General features: G+C 44.5%; 2 protein-coding genes across 3 annotated transcripts; one reads left to right on the top strand and one right to left on the bottom strand.

The window, feature by feature from the left end:
- Window positions 1-312: 312 nt before the first annotated feature.
- Window positions 313-16,745, bottom strand: SCNN1D (sodium channel epithelial 1 subunit delta). Its single transcript, XM_058039172.1, has 13 exons — window positions 16,596-16,745; window positions 7,739-8,019; window positions 7,016-7,277; window positions 6,033-6,220; window positions 5,468-5,571; window positions 4,738-4,901; window positions 4,026-4,124; window positions 3,363-3,480; window positions 2,805-2,883; window positions 2,392-2,449; window positions 1,950-2,005; window positions 1,258-1,333; window positions 313-600 (listed from the first exon to the last, which is right to left on the bottom strand). Exons 1-13 carry the CDS (start codon window positions 16,737-16,739, stop codon window positions 313-315), a joined length of 1,917 nt encoding a protein of 638 aa, XP_057895155.1. The 5' UTR covers window positions 16,740-16,745.
- UBE2J2 (ubiquitin conjugating enzyme E2 J2) lies at window positions 16,472-20,507 on the top strand. 2 transcript variants are annotated; one of them, XM_058039454.1, is made up of 7 exons: window positions 16,472-16,550; window positions 17,590-17,720; window positions 18,019-18,059; window positions 18,459-18,561; window positions 18,968-19,106; window positions 19,586-19,666; window positions 19,881-20,507. In XM_058039454.1, the coding sequence occupies exons 2-7, from the start codon at window positions 17,590-17,592 to the stop codon at window positions 20,166-20,168; spliced, it is 783 nt and encodes a 260-aa protein (XP_057895437.1). In that variant the 5' UTR covers window positions 16,472-16,550; the 3' UTR covers window positions 20,169-20,507. The 2 variants fall into 2 exon arrangements, with proteins under 2 accessions (XP_057895437.1, XP_057895436.1); XM_058039453.1 differs by lacking the exon at window positions 16,472-16,550 and having other exon boundaries at window positions 17,488-17,720.
- The last annotated feature ends 473 nt before the right edge of the window (window positions 20,508-20,980 follow it).

Genomic DNA, 20,980 nt, shown 5'->3' with positions numbered 1-20,980 from the left:
CAGGAAATCCAAAAGCAGCGGGAATTCCAGAGGGAAGGAGGGGTTTGGGAATTCCAGCTGGGATCAGAGTCCAGGTGAGTTCCAAGCACTGCCAATGCTCAGGGAGCTCCCAGCTGTGGATCCAGAACGTCCCTGGCACTTTTCCCCCAGAATTTGGGAATTCCAAGCATCTCATCTCTCCATCCAGGACCACTTTCCCCCCAGAATCTGGGAATTCCAAGCACTGCCAATGCTCAGAGCGCTCCCAGGGACGGATCCAGGCTGTCCCTGCCACGTTTCCCCCAGAGTTTGGGAGTTGCAGCCCCCGGCTCCTCACAGCTGTGCCAGCTCCAGCGGCTGCCCCAGTCCTGCGCCCCGGGCTCCCCCCTGGCCGTTCCCCGGCTGCTCCCGCAGTTCCCCGGCGCTCCCCAGGGCCAGGCTGGCGCTCGGGTTGGTGCCGGAGCCCCCGGGGCCCCTCCTGGGCCGGAGCCTCTGCAGGCAGAAGAGCAGGGACAGCACCAGCGTGTCCAGGAGCAGCTCCAGCATCTCCACCACCGAGAGCACCGAGGAGCCGAACCACAGGCTCCACTGGCTGCCCATGCTGGACAGCAGCAGGTTCTCCTGGAAAACCCAAAATGATCAGGTACGGGACCATGTTTTTCCTATTCCTCAAACCCGTATTTGAAACATATGGGGTCAGTGGATCATTTTCCCAATAAATGAAAAACCAAAACCAATCCCAAATCCCCAAGCAGCAGATTCTCCTGGAAAAAAACCCCGATTTTTTATTTATCTGAGCTCTGGGAACAGGAACTCTGCTGTGGGCCTTGTGCACAGCCTGGGAGTTGAGCTGATTCATAATTAGTATAATATAATAAATAAGTATATATATTTATATATAATAAAAATAAAAACAAAATTCTATTAATTAATCATTAATATCAAATAAACAGATATATTTATATATAATTAAAATAAATCTTTAATTTCTATTAATAATTAATATTATCATAGACATAAGTACACATATTCCTATATAATATAAAAATTTAAATTCTATTAATAATTAATGTCATATAAACAAATAGATATATTTATATGTCATGTTAAAATAAAGCTTAAATTAGTTTCTATTAATAATTAATATTATCATATAATTAAACAGATATGTTTTATATACTATAAAAATAAAGGTAAATAATTAAATCTTAGGAATTAATTCCTTCTGGAACTCTCAGGAATTCCATGGAAAGGGAATAAAAAGGAGCTGTCACCTACTGAGAGCAGCGGGGCCTCGTGCACAGCCTGGGAGCTGAGCTGGCGGTAGAAGATGGTGACCTTGGCAATGTCCCTCCTGCAGGGACAGCACAGCTGGCACGCCGGGCACCCCCAGGTGGGACTGGGACACCCCCAGTGGGCACCAAGACATTCCCAGTGGGCACCAAGACATTCCCAGTTTGGACTGGGACACTCCCAGTGGAACTGGGGCATTCCCAGTGGGCACTGGGGACATTCCCAGTTGGCACCAGGCCATTCCCAGTGGGACTGGGGGAACATTCCCAGCTGGCACTGGGCACATTCCCAGTTGGTTCCAGGACATTCCCAGCTGGGATTGGGGCACATTTTTTTGGGACTTATTGGAGAATTACTGGGAATTTATTGGGGGTTTATTGGGAATTTTTTGAGGGTTTCTCGGGATTTTTTGGGGATGATCCTGCAGGTTTTCCCGTTGGCCTCCCTCCCCATCCCAGACGCCATGGATTGGGATGATCTCAGGATTTCCTGCTGCCCTCCCCACCCATCCCAGACCCCATTGGTTGGGCTGATCCCATTAGGATGGGGACGACCCCACTGGGACGGGAATGACCCATTGGGATTGGGATGAGGATTTCCCTGCTGCCCTCCCCGCCCATCCCAGGCCCCATTGGGATGGGGATGGCCCCGTGGATTGGGATGAGCCCAGGATTTACCTGCTGCTGCTGGAGTTGTAGCCGTTCTGGTGCCGCAGAGCCTGGCGCACCCAGTCCTGCCATGGGAACATTGGCATTGGAATGGCGGCATTGGAATATTATCAATGGGATATTTATTATTGCAATGCTGGCATTGGAATATTGTTAACAGGATACTGTTAACAGGAGTTTGGCATTGGAATGTTGTTAATGAGACATTCTTAATGGAATGTTTTCATTGGAATATTCTAAATGGAATATTTGTTATTGGAATGTTCATTGTTGGACCATTGGCATTGGAACGTTTGTCACAAGGAGATTCGTTATTGGAATATTTGATATTGGAATATTGGTAATTGCAATGTTCAATTTTGGGAGATTTCTATTGGAATATTCGTGATTGGAATTTTTGATATTGGAATATTTGTTATTGGAATATTCGTTATTGGAATTTTTGCAGTACCTGGGATTTTGCCGAGGGCCACTTGGCTGTGCCAGCTGAGACCTTGTACAGGGATTCCCTGGGGAGAAAAACCAGGAATTCTGGAAAACCTGGAATTCTGAGCACCAGGAGCTGCCCAGGGAGAATTCCCAGAAATCCAGAAAACTCCCAGGGCAGCTCTTCAGAACCTTTGGGAAAAGCTTCCCAATTCAGCTCACAAAATAAACCCTGAATAATTAAATATAATAAATATAAATAATAGAAATAAATACATCTATATTAAATTAAATATTGATTAAATATAATAAATCTAAATAATTAAATTTAAATGAGAAAAATATAGAAACATTGAATAAATTTAATTTTAATTTAAATTAAATTTTAAAAGTTGGGAGCATTAAATTGAAATTTGAGTTGAGATTTCTGGGGCTCACCTGCAGGGTTTGGGGCAGTGCTGGAAACAATCCAGGCGGTGATTCCGGAGCCGGGAGTAGAGCTGGTAAAAACAGTGCCCTGGAAAATGGGATGGGAGGAACAGGGTTGGGAATTCCCAGGAATTCCCACTCCCTTTGGAATTATCCCAAAGGAAAATAATCAGAATTAAATCCTAAAATCCTGGAATTAAATCCTAAAATCCACAAATTTAGGGTTGGAAGGTAATTCCCACCCCATGGATCCAGGATCCTTTAAACCCAGGGAATTCTTGGATTCCAGGGATTCCCCAGGGACTCAGGAATTTCTAGGGATTTTTTTCACAAGTATTCAGGAAATCCCAGTGATTATTTCCCAGGATCCAGTGAATTCTATTATTATTATTATTATTATTATTATTATTATTATTATTATTATTAATTCATTCCCAGGCTCCCTTACCCCAGGTGGGCTGGCGGCTGTGGTCGCTATTCCCAGGTAATCCCGGAGATTATTTATTATTATTATTTTTAATTTTTTTAATGTTATATTTTATATTGTTATTTCTTTTGCTGCCTTACCCCAGGCAGGCTGGCGGCTGTAGTCGCAGTAGCGAGCCCCGGCGGGCAGCGGGTAATAGAAATATCCACAGCCACAGCGCTGCACCATGGCCCGCTGGAAACACGAGTGCAGGCACGCCTGGAAACAGGGAAAAACACTGGGATAAACAAAAAAAAAAAATCCACATTTCTAGCACGGAACTGGTAGGAGAAAAGGGAAAAAAAATTTGATAAATCAGAAAAAATTTGGAATCTGTAGGATGGAGTTCTTAGGAGAAAAAGGTAAAAAAATTTGAACAAATAAAAATAAATTCTGATTATCTAGGATGAATCTCTTAAAGAAAAGGGCAAAAAAAAATTGGATAAATCAAAAATATTCTGAATCTGTAGGATGGAGCTCCTAGAGAAAAGGGTAAAAAATTGGATAAATAAAAATAAACTCCAAATCTGTAGGATGGAGCTTTTAGGAGAAAAGGGCAAAAAAAAATTGAAGATGCTGTTGTAGAGCAGTTTCAGCCTGGCTAAGCCGGGTTTCGCTAAGGCAGGCTCAGTACCTGCAGGGTGTAGGAGTTGTTGTAGAGCCTGGCTAAGCCAGGTGTAGCTAAGGCAGGCTCAGTACCTGCAGGGTGTAGGAGTTGTTGTAGAGCCTGGCTAAGCCAGGTGTAGCTAAGGCAGGCTCAGTACCTGCAGGGTGTAGGAGTTGTTGTAGAGCAGCTCCACGGCCACGTCGGCCCCGTCCGTGGTGCACCTGCCGTAGTTGCCCCCCAGGCGATTCACCTGATCCTGTGGGGACACAAGAGATGATTAACAAGCAGGGTTCATTAATTAGTGCCCTGAGTGATTGATAGGCAGGGTTATTTAGAGCCAGCCATCACCCTGCAGGAAGGGCAGGGAGTTAATAAGCAGCAGAGCTGGACGTTGGTAATTAATATCAGGGAAACAATATAAATTAATATAATGAATATAATTCATATACAACTTATTATATACATTAATATTTTCTATTTTATATATTTTATATCATATCTATTAAGTGGGAATGAAATCAGGCTCCAAAATTTTGAGAGCCAAAAGAACATTTGGGGTCTTCTTATTTGGGGCTGAGCCCAGTGAGGAGAGGAAGGAGAGGACCCCAAGCCAGGTGTCCCCATGCCCCCAAGGAGCCATGCCCACCTGGCAGATGCCAAAGGGATGCTTTGGGATGGTTTGGGATGCTTCCACCCCATGCCCACCTGGCGGATGCCGATGGAGGGATGGTCTGGGATGGTTTGGGAAGGTTTGGGATGGTTTGGGATGGTTCCACCCCGTGCCCACCTGGCGGATGCCGATGGTGGGATGGTCTGGGATGGTTTGGGATGGTTTGGAATGGTTTGGGATGGTTCCACCCCGTGCCCACCTGGCGGATGCCGATGGTGGTGGCGATGCCCGGGCGGATGTGGAAGCCCTCGTGCTCCAGGAACGGGGTCTGGTTGTGGCTGTGGATCATCACCTTCACCCCGGCCACCGTGGACAGCAGCGGGAGGTGCTCCTTCTGCTCGGCCCGCAGGATCAGGGACAGCCCTGGGGGCACACAGGGGACAGGGGAACAGCTGGAGTGCCCAGCACTGGGCAAATCCCTCCTGTCTGGGTTTGGGTCCCAGATTTGGATTCTGGGATCCCTCAGTTTGGATCCCAGAAAAGCCATTTTTAATCCTCAGAGCCCAGGTGACAATGGCAGCTATTCTGAGCTTCCATATAAAATAATAAATAATAATAACCCTATAAATAAAACCCAGCAAACCCAGATTTGGATTCTGGGAGCCCTCAAGAGCCATTTTTATTCCTCAGAGCCCTGGTGATAGTGGCACCTATTGCAAACCCTCAATAATCCCATAATAAATAAAAAAACCCTCTAAATAAACCCCAATATTCTGCAATATACACTGTAAGAACATCCTGCTCCAAACAAAAAATAAATTCTGCTTTTTTAAGCCCAGATGCTGCTGGGGCTTAAAATAATAACATTGTGGTGCAATGTTTGTGTCACGCAAGAGAGGCTAGAATTTGCCACTAAATCCTGCACTGAGACCAAATTTAATGAATTCTCTTAATTTTAGCTCTTTTCCCCCATTTTGCAGATCACTCACCATAAGGAATTCCTGGTTTTGTGGCTGCCCAGAAGGGATCTGTCCCCTTGCTGTTAAAAGTGTAGCAGCTCCCAAAAACTGGGTGGTGGAAGTGAACGTGATCACTGGAAAATCAGAGATTTGATGGGGTTTAATTAATTGATTTATTACCTTAATTCAAAGCTGGGTGTGTTGGGAAAATGAGATCACTGGAAAGTCAAGAGAGATTTGATGGGGTTTTAATGGAAAATCAAGAGAAATTTAATGGGGTTTTAATTACAAGTGTGAGACCACCTTAATTCCAAGCTGGATGTGTTTGGGACAGGGTGCATTCCCTGGAAACCCCGATATCACAGAATCCCCAGGTTGGAAGAGCCCTTCAAGACCATCGACCCAACCCCTCAACTCAACCCTGGCACCCAGTGCCACATCCAGGCTTTGTTAAACACACCCAGGGATGGGGACTGCATCACCTCCCCGGGCAGCCATTCCAGAACTTTATCCCCTCTCCATAAAACCCTTTTTCCGAATCTGCAGCCTGAATTCCCTCGGTGCCAGCTGAGGCCGTCTGTGCCCCTGCACCCACCTGGGCCTGCAGGGCTCCCCATCGTACTGGCAGGAGTAGACCAGGTCCTGGAAGTGCTGCTGGTGCTGGGGCAGCCCCGGGGGCAGCTGGGCCATCACGTTCATGTAGTGGAAGCGGAACCACTCGAGCAGCGCGTCCATGCCCGACGGGTGAGAGGTGTAGAAGCAATTCCCACCTGTGGAGTTGCACTGGGACACGGGGAAAGGGCAGGGAAAGGGGATAGGGTCTGTTATTAGCATGGGGATTGTTAGTATTTTGTGATAATAATTATATTATGTTATGTTATATATATTATTATAAGGGAACTGTTATTATACCCATAATAGTAATAGCTTATTACCATCATCTATTACTATTATGGGAGTTACTATTAAATTATAACTATTATATTATAGTCACTATTATATTACATATTTTTATTAATATATAATATATGAAATATATTCTTAGATAATTGTAATAAATAATGATATTAAATATCTATCAATATCTATAAATATATGTATATAATAGTATATAATATCTATTATTTTAATATTTTATTTATATATATATATATTTATTGTATTATATGGGAACTATTATTATTCCCATAATAGTAACAGGTAACAGGATATTACCATAATCTATTACTATTGTTGGAATTATTATTACATTTTATTTTATTTTATTTTATTTTATTTTATTTTATTTTATTTTATTTTATTTTATTTTATTTTATTTTATTTTATTTTATTACATTATTATATATTTATACTCTCTATATATATTATTATTATGGGAACTATTATTATTCCCATAATAGTAATAGATCATTTTTGTGTAAATCCCATCCAGGTATTTTGGGGCGAATCCCCATCCGAATCCCCAGGTATTTTGGGGTGAATCCCCAGTTCCTTTGGGGTCACTCCCCATCCCAATCCCCAGTTTCTCTGGGGTGCACCCCACCCTGCAGTGCCCCGCTCCCCCTCTGTGCCGCTCACCAGCCGGAATCCCACTCTGGAATGTTTTTCGCCTGCCCTGGGGTCCCACATCCTGACCAGGGAGAAGTTGTGGCTGAGCCTGAAGCCGGCGCTGCTGAGGTTGGCCCAGGCCTGGACCCGGATGGCCCCGTCCTTGTCCCTGTCCCTGTTCCTGTCCCTCAGCTGGGACAGCCTGGCCGAGGCCTTGGGGCCGTACAGGAAGGTCAGTGACTCCTCGGCCATGCGCTCCAGCTGCTCCAGCTGCTCGCTGACCAGCTCAAACCTGCAGGGAGTGGGGAAAAATCCACATTTTGGGAAAATTCCAGATTTCTGATCTCACAAGCTCCATGGAAAGGTTATTTCTTGGGATCTGTGGGAGAATATCCAGAAATTCTGCTGCTCAGCACACCTAAATCTAATAACTTTATTTAGTATTTAATTAATTAATAATCTTTATTAATAATATTAATTTAATATTTAAATTATTAGTAATATTTATTAATAATAACAATGTTATATGTCCCTCCTGGGAGAGGAATCCCTGACCCTTCCCAAACCTTTGGGACCATCCAGGTGTGCTGGGATGGCAGACGGGGATGGCTGTGGGATGCATCCAGGGGGTTCTTGACTCTTCCCAAACCTTTAGGGACACATCCCAGACCCTTCCAAACCTTCAGGACACATCCCTGCCCATTCCCAAACCTTGAGGGACGCTTCCAAGACCATTGCCAAGGCTCAGCTCACCTGGAGGGATCCAGGTTGCAGATGGTGACGGCCGGGAACATTTTGGGCTCGGAGTCCATGGACATGGTGAGCACCACGGGGTAGGCCCAGAACTGGCTGAACATGAGGGCGAACTGCCAGTAGAGCATGCCCAGGCTGGCCAGCAGCAGCAGCGTCCAGAACGCCGTCTTCATGCGGTTCCTGCCCGAGCACACCAGGCGGATGGTGCCGTGGATCGTGGTGTTCTTGCAGAAGAACTCAAACATCTCCTTGAAGGAGCCGTAGAACTCGATCAGCCCTTCCTCAGCTGCTTCTCCTCCTCCTTCTCCTTCTGGAAGCTCTGGTTCCATCCTCTAAGTGGCTTTCTGGGCATGGAAAACAAGGGAAAATCGTATTAATGTGAGGGAAAGACTCTTCCAAAAAGGCTTTTTCAAACAGGCTTTGTCCAAAGGGGCATTTTCCAAAGAGGGTTTTTCCAAAGAAACCTTTTCCAAACAGGTTTCTCCCAAACGGGCTTTTCCAAAGAGGCCTTTTCCAAATAGTGTTTTTTCCAAAGTTTCCTCTTCCAAAGAAACCTTTTTCAAGCAGGACCCAAACGAGTTTGTAATTAGGAAAACATGACAATAAAATTGCAGAGAATCTGAATCCAGGGAGATCCCCCAGGATCTGGATCCTGGAAGGAGCAAAGAACCCAAATTCTGCTGCTGCTGCTGAGGGATTCTGAGGAGCTTTCCCACATTTCCAGAGGATTTCCTTGCCAAGGTGGATTTGGGAAGTTTGAGGCCAAAAAAGGTGAGGAATTTCCTTCTTTCCAAGAACTCCAAGGAGCAGGGTTTGATCCTGAATTATCAACTCATTGTGGGTCCACACAGATTTGTAATTCATGATGAGAGGAATAATTCTAGTGGAATATTCTGGTTTAATCATTATTATTTATTATGTTATTTTATATATGATTTATTATTTTTATATATTTATTTTTATATATTATTTATTATATCTATTATTTATTATATTATTACTTCTTATTTATTCTTGTTTTATGGGCCTAAAACAAGACTGACTCAAAACCACTATGGCTTCATCTTTATGGCAAAGAATTAGGGAAAAATTCAACTTTCAGCTGGTTGAATTAGAAAATTAGAAGCTGGTTTTAATTTTTGCTGTAGGATCTCATTCTGCAGAGTAAAAAGGATGAATTTCTCTCTGAACTCTGCTCCAAGATGAAATGCAGGAGGTACAGGCAGGTATTTTGGGATGGAAATGAAGAAAAACCTCAGTTGGAAACACAGAAGGGATGGGCTAAATTAGGGTGTGGAGAAAGAATTTAATTCAAAAATTGTAGAAACCACTGGAAATAAAATAAAAATGCCCTCAGGGTGTTTCTTCAAGACTACCAAAATATTAATTAAATAATATTATATTATTGATATTAATTAACATTATTAGCAGTAATTTTGCCACATAAATAGGAATTTAGGTATTTGTATTTTACAGCAGTGAAAAGAAATGGAAAAGAAATTGAAAACCACTCACAAGAGCGGCATAAATACAACTAAAAACCCAGATATTTTTATTATTATTTCTCCCAGTAATTAAAACATCTCCTGTGCTATTCCAGGGAAAATTCCAGCGTTTCTGAGCATGGAAAAGTGGCTCTGGTGGCAGTTTGGGACAGCAGAGTGACACTGGGACATTTCCGTGTCCTGAAGATGACAAGGTGAGAATTTCCAACATGACAGCAGCCCGTGAATCACCCTGCTCATTATGTCATTAAAAGGAGTTTACTGAGTCCAAACTTTGGGACAACCTTTGCTCCAAATAAAATAAATAAAATTAAAATTAAAATAAATCAATAAAAATACAGGGATAGAGGTTGAAATTGAGGAGAGGAGAAGCAGCTAAAGGATTGTTGGGAGAGGTTCTGTGATGGAATTAATGAAATTAATTTGATTTAATTCAATGAAATTAAAGCTTTGAGTCTTTAGCCATGAGGAAATGTGGAATATAAAAAAAAAAAAATAATGACCTAAAATGAATGCTAAAAGAATCTAGTCCTTGCTCATGAGGTAATGTGGGAAAAGGGCAATAATTACCCAAAATGAATGCTAGAAGAATCTAGTCCTTGCTCATCAGGAAATGTGAAATAAAAGGAATAATTACCCAAAATGAGTGCTAAAAGAATCTAGTCCTTGCTCATGAGGAAATGTGGGAAAAGGGCAATGATTACCCAAAATGAATTCTTAAAGAATTTATCAAACAGATTTTTTTAAATCTAATTTTGACTATAAAAACCCCCAGACAAAGCCTGGATTTCAGAGTTAATTCAGATAATTTTCAGGTGTTCTGAGTGGGATTTTAAGTTTATGGTGAATTCATCCTGTTTAAATCTGCTTTGCTAAAATGATTCATTCTAAAAATTTAATAAAGCAAAATAATTCAGAACCAATCTGGAAAAATAGAACAACCCAAGATTTAGAGCTACAAATATAAAAATACACATTAAAAAAATGAAATTATAACCGAATTCCAGCCCCTTCCCCACGGTACCTTGGCAGAAACTCTGATCTGTGAGCGTTTAGAGAAGCCACTAAACCCAGCCCTGGGCTTAACCCTGAGCAGAAGTCAGGTCCTGGCCCAAAGCTGTGGGATTTGGGAGGCCCTGGAGCTGTCCAGCCTTTATGGAGGGAAGGGATGACATCAAAAGGGGCAGGACTGGAGGAAGAGATGATGGAAATTATTCAAAGCATGATCCAGGGAATAATAGGAAGTGAATAAACTGGCCAGACGGGTTAACGTGGAGCTTACACCGGAGTTAAGCTGGGTTTAAGGGCTGCTGGCGTGTTCACCTGGATTTTTTTTTCCCCCTCATGATCAGAGTCATCGTTTTTAGGGAAATAACCGTGGGTTCCAGAATGTTCTTCCTGCTCTGGATTTTCCATCTTTGTCCTTCCCGCTCTGGATTTTCCCATCTTTGTCCTTCCTGCTCTGGATTTTCCCATCTTTGTCCTTCCTGCTCTGGATTTTCCATCTTTGTCCTTCCTGCTCTGGATTTTCCCATCTTTGTCCTTCCTGCTCTGGATTTTCCCATCTTTGTCCTTCCTGCTCTGGATTTTCCCATCTTTGTCCTTCCTGCTCTGGATTTTCCATCTTTGTCCTTCCCGCTCTGGATTTTCCCATTTATGGAGGATCTTCCTGCCTTCTTTCCCTGTTTTCCAGAGCCTGGCAGGATCCCAGGGAATTGGAGCCCTCAAGCCTTGAGGAATTGCATTCCTTGGTGGAATCAATGTGGATTTCCTCCTGCTTCTTCAAGAATATCCCCATCCCAATCCCAATCCAACCCCAATCCCATCCCAATTCCAATCCAATCCCATTCTAATTCCAATTCCATTCCAATTCCATTCCAATTCCATCCCAATCCCATCCAGGATTCAGGTGCTGAGACGGAACCAGAACAAAACCAACCCCGTTTAAATCAGGTTTTGGGTTAAAGAGTGGCAAAAATGAGGGAGAAATGGATTTGGGGCACCAAGGAGAACTTCCATGATTATTTCTGATTCTTTCCCATGTGGAAAACAGCTCTGCAGGAAGTTTTTTAATGTGAAAATGGGAATATTTGAGATTCAGATGAAGTTTAGAACCTCATTTATTTTTGATCCTTTCCCATGTGGAAAATAGCTCTGCAGGAATATTTTTAATGTGAAAATGGGAATATTTGGGGTCCAGATAAATTTAGACCCTGCCTTTCCAAATTGGATTTTCTCTCCCACTGGAAGGCATGAAATATCAGTGTTTGAAAAAAAACCCTGAAATTTCTTGTGAAATTTGATTCAGAAAAAAGGCAGAAAGGTGAAAGGAAAGAAACTCTCCTGATTTTGATTGATTTCAATCCTACTTACACTTGATTTATGCTGGATTTTGTTCCAGATAATTACCCAGTGCAGGGCCAAGGACAGAGTTTGCACAGTTCATGCATAAAAACTTCCAATAAAAATGGTAAAATTCCTACATTTTCTTTACCTCTGCAGCTTTTATCAATGAAATTGGATGTGATTCCATGAAAATCAACAAATTAAAAGCAAAAAATTAAAATGAAAAGGAACCTTCTGGCCACGTCCACAATTGCTGCTCCTCAGGACACACAGAACATTTTCTCCCTCCCTCCCTCCCAACCCTAATCAACATTTCCTTACTCAGAATTTTTAATTACAGCCCTGCAACCCCCCAGGACTTTCTCAGGGCTCTTATCTCCACAATCTCTGCATTTTGAAATTTTTAAAAAAATGACATTTTTAAGCAGTGAAGGAGTTTTTTTCCCCCACATTTTTCCCAGTTCAGGATCCACAAAAATGCCCCAACAAAACCAGGAGATTTTCTCAGTGATGCTGATCCAGATTTTTTCCTTATTTTCCAAGAAAAAAAAATCCTGGAGGGAATTTTGCAGGGATTTTTTCTGAGGTGCTGCCATTGTGAGGCAGCAGGACAACAATGTTTTGCTCTGGTGGCTGCCCCTTGTGCAATAATTGCATTGTCAGGGATTGATTGTTGCATTTTCCATTGCACAACCCGGGGTGAGGAGAGACACAAACGTGACAGAACAAGGTTCCCAAAGCTGGGAGGTTTTTTATGAGATTTTAGCTAATTAACTCTTCACCTGGCTCTGCTAAAACTCGTCATTCAATTTGATTTCTTTTTAAATTAAAAATTAAAATTATTTTAAAATTTTAAAATTACAATTTCTAATTAAAATTTATGAAATAACGTGGTTGTTTTTTTTTTTTAATTTAAACAAGGTTCCAGGTATATTTTGTGAAATTTCCTTTTAATATTAAAGAGGGGTAGAACAGACTAATAACAGCTGGTTAACAGGATTCGAATCTCTTAAATAATTGTAAAATTTAAGCGGAATAAACCACATGTCTCATCTTCATTCTTTCCACTCTGCATTGCCAGGGGAAATTTAGGTGTGCAGAGCTCCAGGAGAGCAGGAGAACATCCAGGACATGCAGAGCTCAGCTCAAAAAGCAATTCAGAGATTCTCAGAGGAAATCTGGGGGTGCAGAACTCCAGGAGAGGAGGAGAACACCCAGAACATGCAGAGCTCAGCACGAACAGCAGTTCAGAGGATTGCCAGGGGATTTCAGGGTTGCCAGAGGAAATTTGGGGGTGCAGAGCTCCAGGAGAACACCCAAAGCACCCGGAGCTCAGCACCAACTGCAGTGCAGGGATTGTCAGAGGAAATGTTGGTGCGCAGAGCTCCAGACGAGGAGCAGAACGCCCGGAACACCGAGCTCAGCATCCCTGCCGGGGCAGGAGCAGAGGGCGGTGGGCAGAAGCAGCCCCGGAGCCCTGCGGGGCAGGCTCTGCCTCCGGAGCCAGCAGGAATTGCGCTGCCAGAGGGTGGGACAGCAGCGAGGGGAAGGGAGCAGCGCTGGGAGCTGCACACGGGGGTTTGGCTGGACCGGCTGACCCCGTGGCCAGCTCTGCACACCAACCTTCCCTCTGGCACTGCCTGCAATGCTTTTTGTGCTAAGCTCTGCATTTTCTGCATGTTCTCCTTCTCTCCTGGAGCTCTGCACCCCTAAATTTCCTTCAGGAAACCCTCAATTGCTGTTTGTGCTGAATCCCTGCATTTCCTGGATGTTTTCTTCCTCTCCTGGAGCTTTACACCCTTAAATTTCCTCTGAGAATTCCCTGAGAATTGATTTTCATGATTAATTCTTCTGGTTTCTGGATGTTTTCCTTCTCTCTCAGAATGTCAGTGGAGCTCTGCACACCAACATTTCCTCTGGGGACACCTGAATTGCTATTTTTACTTTGGGAATCCCTGAATTGCTTTTTGTGCTGAATTCCTGCATTTTCTGGATGTTTTCCTCCTCTCCTGGAACTCTGCACCCCTAAATTCCCTCTGGAAATCCCTCAATTCCTTTTTTTCCTCTGGCAATCCCTGAATTACTTTTCTTTTTTTGCCTCTGGAACCCCTGAATTGATATTTTTTTCCCTCTAAATTGTTTTTTGTGAGCAGCTTTGGGCCCTGGCTGGGGGATTTCTCTGCAATCCCTCCTAGGGATCTGACCCTGCACGATTGGGATGTCCCAATGCTGCCAAACCTGCTCCAGGCTGGTTCAACACCCCTTAACCCCTGCTGGGCTCGTTTTTAATCCCAGTTTTCCAAAGTAAAACTCCCTGGCACATGAGCAATGGGCATATGACTAATCTGTTAATCAGCAGCCATGGAAATATTCCTTAATTACCCCTCCTTAATGAGCAAGCTCCACGTCAGCCGTGCCCTGGGTGCAGAGGGTTAAATCCAGCCCGGAAATTCAAATTAAAATGAAAATTAAAATCCTGCTGGGGTGAGCCAACATTCATTCGTACTCACTCACCTGTGTGAGGAGGGAACCTGCAGCTGCTCCTGGCATCCTCTGGAATAATTCCGGGGTTTTTTGGGATTTTCTTCCTCTTCTGGGTCCTGTCCTCAGGGATCTGTCACCCCCTGGAACCCCAAATCTGAGATCCTGCCTGGGGATGGGTTTTGCTCTGATTTCCAGTCAGACCCAGCAGGATCTGGGGGAATTCCGAGGGCTGGAGAACACCAGAACCTCCCTGCTGGGAGGGCACCAGAGCTGCAGCCATCCTGGAGCTGCACACAGCATCGCTCCCTCCTGAAAAAGGCCAAAAATCCCAAAAGAACCCTGGAAAAGGGGACGGAAATCACTCCCAGCTCCTGGAGCAGACCCAAAATCGATTCCCAATCCAGGAATTCCAGCTGGAGAAGGAGCAGGTGAGGAATCCCAAAAAATTCCTGGGAAAAGAGGTGGAAATCACTCCCAGGTCCTGGAACAGCCCCAAAATGGATTCTCAGGGCAGGAATTCCAGCTGGAAGCTGAAGTAGGTGAGGAATCCCAAAAAACTCCTGGAAAAAGAGGTGGAAATCCCTCCCGGCACCTGGAGCAGATGAAGAATCCCAAAAAATTCCTGGAAAAAGAGAGGGAAAATCCCTCCCAGCTCCAAAATGGATTCCCAGGGCAGGAATTCCAGCTGGAACTGGAGCAGGTGGCAGCTCCCAGCTGCCAAAAATCAAAAAAATTCCTGGAAAAGAGCTGGAAATCCCTCCCAGCACCTGGAGCGGATGAGGAATCTCAAAATGTTCCTGGCTTGAGGTGGAAGTTGCAGCTGGAGCTGGAGCAGGCGGCAGCAGCAGGAAGAGGAGCAGTGGCAGCAGGGAGGAGGGGATGGAGCAGGAGCGCTCATTAACAAACCCTAATTAAAGCTGGCATTGCTCAATGCCTGTGGCAGCTCCTGCCCCGTGCAGGGTTTGCTTTGGGATCAGTCCAGCTGCGATTCCCTGGATCCCAACTTGGAGGGGAAGCTCCTCAGCGGCGGAGGAGCATGGAATTGCAGAGAAAGCTTTAAAAAAAATTATTTTTAAAAATTATTGAAAAATTCTTTTTAAAAAGCCTTTATTAAAAAAACCTTTATTTTTAAAGAAAATTTATTTTAAGAAAACCTTTATTTTTTAAAAAACGATATTTTAAAAAAATCTTTATTTTTATAAGACTTAATTTTAAAGAAAGTTTATTTAAAAAAAACTTTTAACAATATTTTTTAAAAGCAGGAAAAAAAGCTTTAAAAAAAGGGAGGCAGGGAAGGAGAAGGAAAATCAGAGGGAGATGGGAAAAGGAGAACACCAGAGAGATTTGAAAAGCTTTTAAGAACTTTATTTATCTTTATTAACGTTATTTTCATACATCAAATACCAGGTTTTGTTGTATCCTTTAAAAACCCTTAACATTTGCTATTAAAATCTGCTTATTTTTAGTGCCCCACACAACCCCTTAAAGCCTTAAAAATCCCATCTATTTCCTATAAACATAAACTGTTTTTATTTACTAAACATAAACTACTAAACTTCTTTTTATTAAGAAATAAAAAATTAATTTACATAAAATCCCCCATTTTATACATTAAAAATACCATTTAATTCCCATAAACACAATTATATTAAAAAAATAACTTTTCTACACCCCTGGTGCTTCACCTGCCAGGCAGGCCTGATGACACGGGGTTAATCGTTAATTAAAATGTTCATTAAATTGTTAATTGCTGTTTGTGCAGAGCTCTGGTGATGCCACCTGCCCTGGCATGGCTTTGTCACCTCCCCTTATTGCTCCACCCTTGTTAAAATGAGATTTTTTGGGGGGATATTCCTCGTTAAAAAGGAGATTTTTAAAAGGATATATATCTGAACATACTTTTTAATATACTTCTACATATATATATTAATATATCTCATATATATGTAAAATATATATTTCTACACACACATATATATTATTTACATATATCACATATATATATATGGAAAAGTATATAAAAATTTATTTTAAGCTAAGGCTGTGCTTTTTGACAAATTGCGCTGGATATCCCCCCTTTTATCCTTTATTCAACATTTTTATATAAAATCTTTTAAACTCTGAGCCCTATTTCTCGAAGTTTGCGTGTCCGGATCACCCTCTCCGCTGGGGCGCGATATTTCCTCGCATTCTGTCACGGCGGGGCTCGCTCCCCTCAGGGCTCCCCTCACGATTCCCCTCACGGTTCCCGCCCTGCGCGCGCGGCCCCGGAAGCGGAAGCCGCGCAGGCTCCGGAAGCGCCGCCGGCTCCTTCCCGGCAGCGCCGCCATCTTGGCTTGGGCCGTGAGGGAGCCGCGGCCGCCGCTGCCCGCCACGCCCGCTCCGCCGCCATCGCGGCCCGGCCGCCGCTCCCCGCCTGCCTCCCTCCCTCGGCCGCGGGCAGGAGGGGCCGCCCGGGGCCTGGCGGCCGCGGAGAGGTGAGCGGGACGGGGAGGGACGGGCGGGCTGCCTTCCTGTCTCACTGTCTCTCTGCGTTCTCCTTCTCCCTCCGTTTTCCTCTGTCCTTCCCTCCCTTTTTCACCCTTCTCTTTCAGTCCTTCCTTTCCTCGGCTGCCTTCCTGTCTCACCCTTCTCTGCCGTTCTCCTCCTCTCTCTCCTTTCCCCATCTCTCTCTTGTTTCTCCTTCCTCCCTCCTTTTTCCCTCTCCTGTTTCTCCCTCTCCTTCCCTTCCTCCTTTTCCACCTTTCCCCTCTCTGAGTCCTTCCTTTCCTCTTTCCCTTCTTCCCTCCCTCTCTGGTTCCTCTTTCCCCTCTCTCATTTTCATTCCCTCCCTTCCTTTTCCCTTTCCCCTTTTCCTTTCAGTCCCTCCCTCTTTACCTCTCCCTTTCCCCCTTTTTCTTTCCCTTCTTTCTTATTTTCTCCTTTTCTCCTCTCCCTTTCACTCCCTCCCTTCCTCTTTCCCTTTTCCCCTCTCTCTCCATTTTCTCTTTTCCTGCTCTCCCTTTTATTCCCCCGTTTTCTCCCTTTTGTTCCTCATTTTTACTCTCTTTCCCCCCCTCTTTTTTCGTTCTTCTTACTCCTTAAAAATTCAAATAATGGAATTTAAATCCAAATCATTGAGTTTATCTCTCAAAACAACCCATAAAGTGGATTTTATAAAGACTTGGAGAAAGCTTCTATGAAGCTCTGTGCTTATTAAAGTTACACTGGTTAATTGTTGTAAATTAGATTATATTATTACAGTTTTCCATTATTTTTGTTCTGTAAAAATTGAAATATTTGAGTTTATATCTTAAATACAACCTATAAAATAAAATTCTTTGGGATTTTATTATTAAGGTTTTCTGTGATTCTTGCTCCTTAAAAACCGAAATAATTCAATTTATATCTCATAGCCCATAAAGTGGATTTTTTAAGGAGCTGGGGAAAGGTTCTACTAAGCTCTGTGCTCACTGAGGTTGCATTAATGAATTTTAATGAATGGATGTAATTGTAATTAACGTGTGTGTTAATCAGATGAGCAGCAGCAGCAATAAGAGGGCCCCCACCACAGCCACGCAGAGGCTGAAGCAGGATTACCTGAGGATCAAAAAGGATCCAGTGCCTTACATCTGTGCTGAGCCCCTGCCCTCCAACATCCTGGAATGGTGGGCATGGGATGGGGAACGGGGAGTGGGAATTGGAACGGGGAATGAGAATGGGAGTGGGGAATGGGAATTGGAGAGTGGGAACTGGGGTGGGAATTGGGACAGATTGTGCCTCACCCCCGGGAGCTGGGGTGCACTGTCCCTCGCCCCTGAGCAGCAGAAGCTTTCCCAGGCTCTCAGCTCCTTCTCCCTCTCTCTGGGGTCTGGGCAGGTGCAGAGGGAAGCTTTGCCTGAGGCTGCTCCTGATTTTTTGGGCTATTTGTGGGTTTTCCCAGTGTTCCATTCCCCTCTTTTCCAGGCACTACGTGGTGCGAGGGCCTGAGCTGACCCCGTATGAAGGTAAATCCCTGCCTGGAGGGTTTCCATGGAAAAACAGGAAAGCCAGGGGGTGGGAAAAGGCAAAATAACCCCACTAAAAACAGCTCCAAAAACTGGGAAGGAGGTGAAGAAATAGGGATGCTGCTGTCAATCGTTCTTATCAAGAATGGGATTTATTTAATACAATTTTATATGTATTTATTAAATATAATTTATTTCACACGTTTTTGGGGTAGTTAGGAGAAGGAATAAAGCAGGGGAGTTGGGGATGGGAGTTTGAATTGGGGTGGGAATTATTAATTAAATATAATTCCTTCAACCCATTTAGGTGGTTTAGAAGAAGGAACGTAGCAGGGGAATTGAGGATGGAAGTTATTGATTAAATATAACTCATTTAACCCATTTTTTGCTGTTTTGCAGGTGGATATTACCACGGAAAATTAATATTCCCTCGAGAATTCCCTTTCAAACCCCCCAGTATTTATATGATCACCCCCAATGGAAGGTTCAAGTGCAACACAAGGTAAGGGCTCCTTCCCAGACTGCAGCCATTCCCACCCCAAATCCAGCACTCCTTCCCAACCCTGCAGCCATTCCCATCCCAAATCCAGGACTCCTTCCCAACCCTGCAGCCATTCCCATCCCAGCCATTCCCATCCCAAATCCAGGGCCCCTTTCCCACCATCCCAGCCATTCCCGTCCCAAATCCAGGACTCCTTCCCAGTATTGCTGCCATTCCCATCTCAAACGGGAAAAAATCTGGGGGAAAAAACCCAGCCATCCCAGCCATTCCCATCCCAGCTGGGTCCCATCCTAAATCCAGAGCTCCTTCCCAGTATCCCATCCATTCCCATGCCAAATGCAGGACCCCACCCCGGCCGTTCCTTCCCAGCCCAATTCCCGGTTCCTGGCTGTCTGTCCCTGGCCAGGCTCTGTCTGTCCATCACGGATTTCCACCCGGACACCTGGAACCCGGCCTGGTCCGTGTCCACCATCCTGACGGGGCTGCTCAGCTTCATGGTGGAGAAGGGGCCCACCCTGGGCAGCATCGAGACCTCCGAGTTCACCGTGAGTCCCTTGGGGAGAGTTCCACCAAATTTGGGGGTTCTGGGGGGTAAAGCCTGGCTGGAATTTGGTTCCTTTTTTCAGTCCTTTTTCCTTGACCCTGGTCAAAAATTAACATAATTTATATGTACAGACATTAATTGGAGTGAAAAATGCTCAATTTTAAGAGCCACAAACCACATAAGAAGCCTTGGGAATTTGGGAAAATTCGGGAAAATTTGCAAGGTCTCAGGGATAAAGCTTGCCTGGGACTTGGTTCCTTTTTCCTGTCTCTCCCACAGGTCCACAGGATGAAAAATGAACAAAATTTATGCCCCACAAACCTCAATTTTAGTCAGTAGTCCTCACAAATGTGATGTTTTAAATGTTAAAACCCACTTGGTGTGAGCTTTGCGCCGTTCTGGTGGGAAATCAGGGGTGGAATTGAAATAAATGGATTGAATTTTCATGGAATTGCTGATAAATTTGGTTTTTCTCCCCAGAAAAGGCAGCTGGCTGCGCAGAGCTTAGCATTTAATTTAAAAGATAAAGTCTTCTGTGAGCTCTTCCCTGAAGTGGTGGAGGTAAGGAAATGTTCATTCATTATTCATTTTTCAGCTCCAGACCTCCCTTGCTGCCCCTCCCCAAATTCCACTTTCCCATGCAGGAAATAACCAACAACACCCAAATCACCCCAAATTCCATTGAATTTTCTGTTCCCCCATGCAGGAAATCAAACAAAAGCCCCCAAATCCCCACAAATTCCACTTTGCCACTGAATTTCCTCTCCGTTTTCAGGAGATGAAGCAGAAGCAGAAGGCGCAGGACGAGCTGAGCTCCAGGCCTCCGTCGCTGCCGCTGCCCGACGTGGTGCCGGACGGGGACGCGCACCTGGGGCACAACGGGCACCCCCTGCTGCAGGGGCAGCGCGCGGCCCTGGCGCCCGGGCACGCCGGGGGGCTGCAGCAGCCCCCCAGGAACCACGGACTCTTGGGGGGAGCCCTGGCGAACTTGTTTGTCATCGTGGGCTTCGCCGCCTTCGCCTACACAGTCAAGTACGTGCTGAGGAGCATAGCCCAGGAGTGAGAGCCCCGCAGAGACCAAATTTTACTGGGTTGGGGGTGACCGGGGCTCTTCGGCGGGGAGAGGTGGGGTTTGGCCCTGCCTGGGTCACGGTGGGCTCGGGGAACGTTTTGGTTTGTAGAGTTCTGCTCCATCTGTGGTTTCAACAGTGAAGATCTTCAGCCAAGTTTTATTCTGTTGAGTTTTCACTTCAGGATGAATGGGACTCTTGGAATGGGACTCTTTGGGTGGAAAATTTGGGATTTTTTTGTCCTTCCTGGGTCCTGGTGGGGCTTGGTGAGACAAGTTGATTTGTAGAGTTCTCCTGCATCTGTGGTTTGAACATTGAAGATCTTCAACAAATTTGACTCTGTTGACTTTTCAATTCAGGGTGAGTGGGACTCTTTGGAATGGGGCTCTTGGGGTGGAAAATTTGGGGGTTTTTGCCCTTCCTGGGTTGTGGTGGGGTTTTGGGTTCAGAAGTCAAAACATTGCTGGGGAGCCCCTTTGATTTGTAGAGTTCTCCTCCATCTGTGGTTTTAACAGTGAAGATCTTCAGCCAGTTTTGACTCCATTGAGTTTTTCATTCAGGATGAGTGGGACTCTTGGAATGGGACTCTGGAATGAGACACTTTGGGTGGAAAATTTGGGGTTTTTTGCCCTTCCTTGGGTCATGGTGGGGCTTGGTGAGACACGTTGATTTGTAGAGTTCTCCTCTATCTGTGGTTTGAACATTGAAGATCTTCAACAAATTTGACTCTGTCACAGAGTTTTCACTTCTGGATGAGTGGGACTCTTGGAATGGGACTCTGGGGTGGAAAATTTGGGGTTTTTTT

The sequence above is a fragment of the Melospiza georgiana genome, chromosome 22 (assembly GCF_028018845.1).
Source record: "Melospiza georgiana isolate bMelGeo1 chromosome 22, bMelGeo1.pri, whole genome shotgun sequence".
NCBI classification, from domain to species: Eukaryota; Metazoa; Chordata; class Aves; order Passeriformes; family Passerellidae; genus Melospiza; species Melospiza georgiana.
The sequence above is the reverse complement of the archived record's forward strand: the minus strand, read 5'-3'. Positions and strand labels throughout refer to the sequence as shown.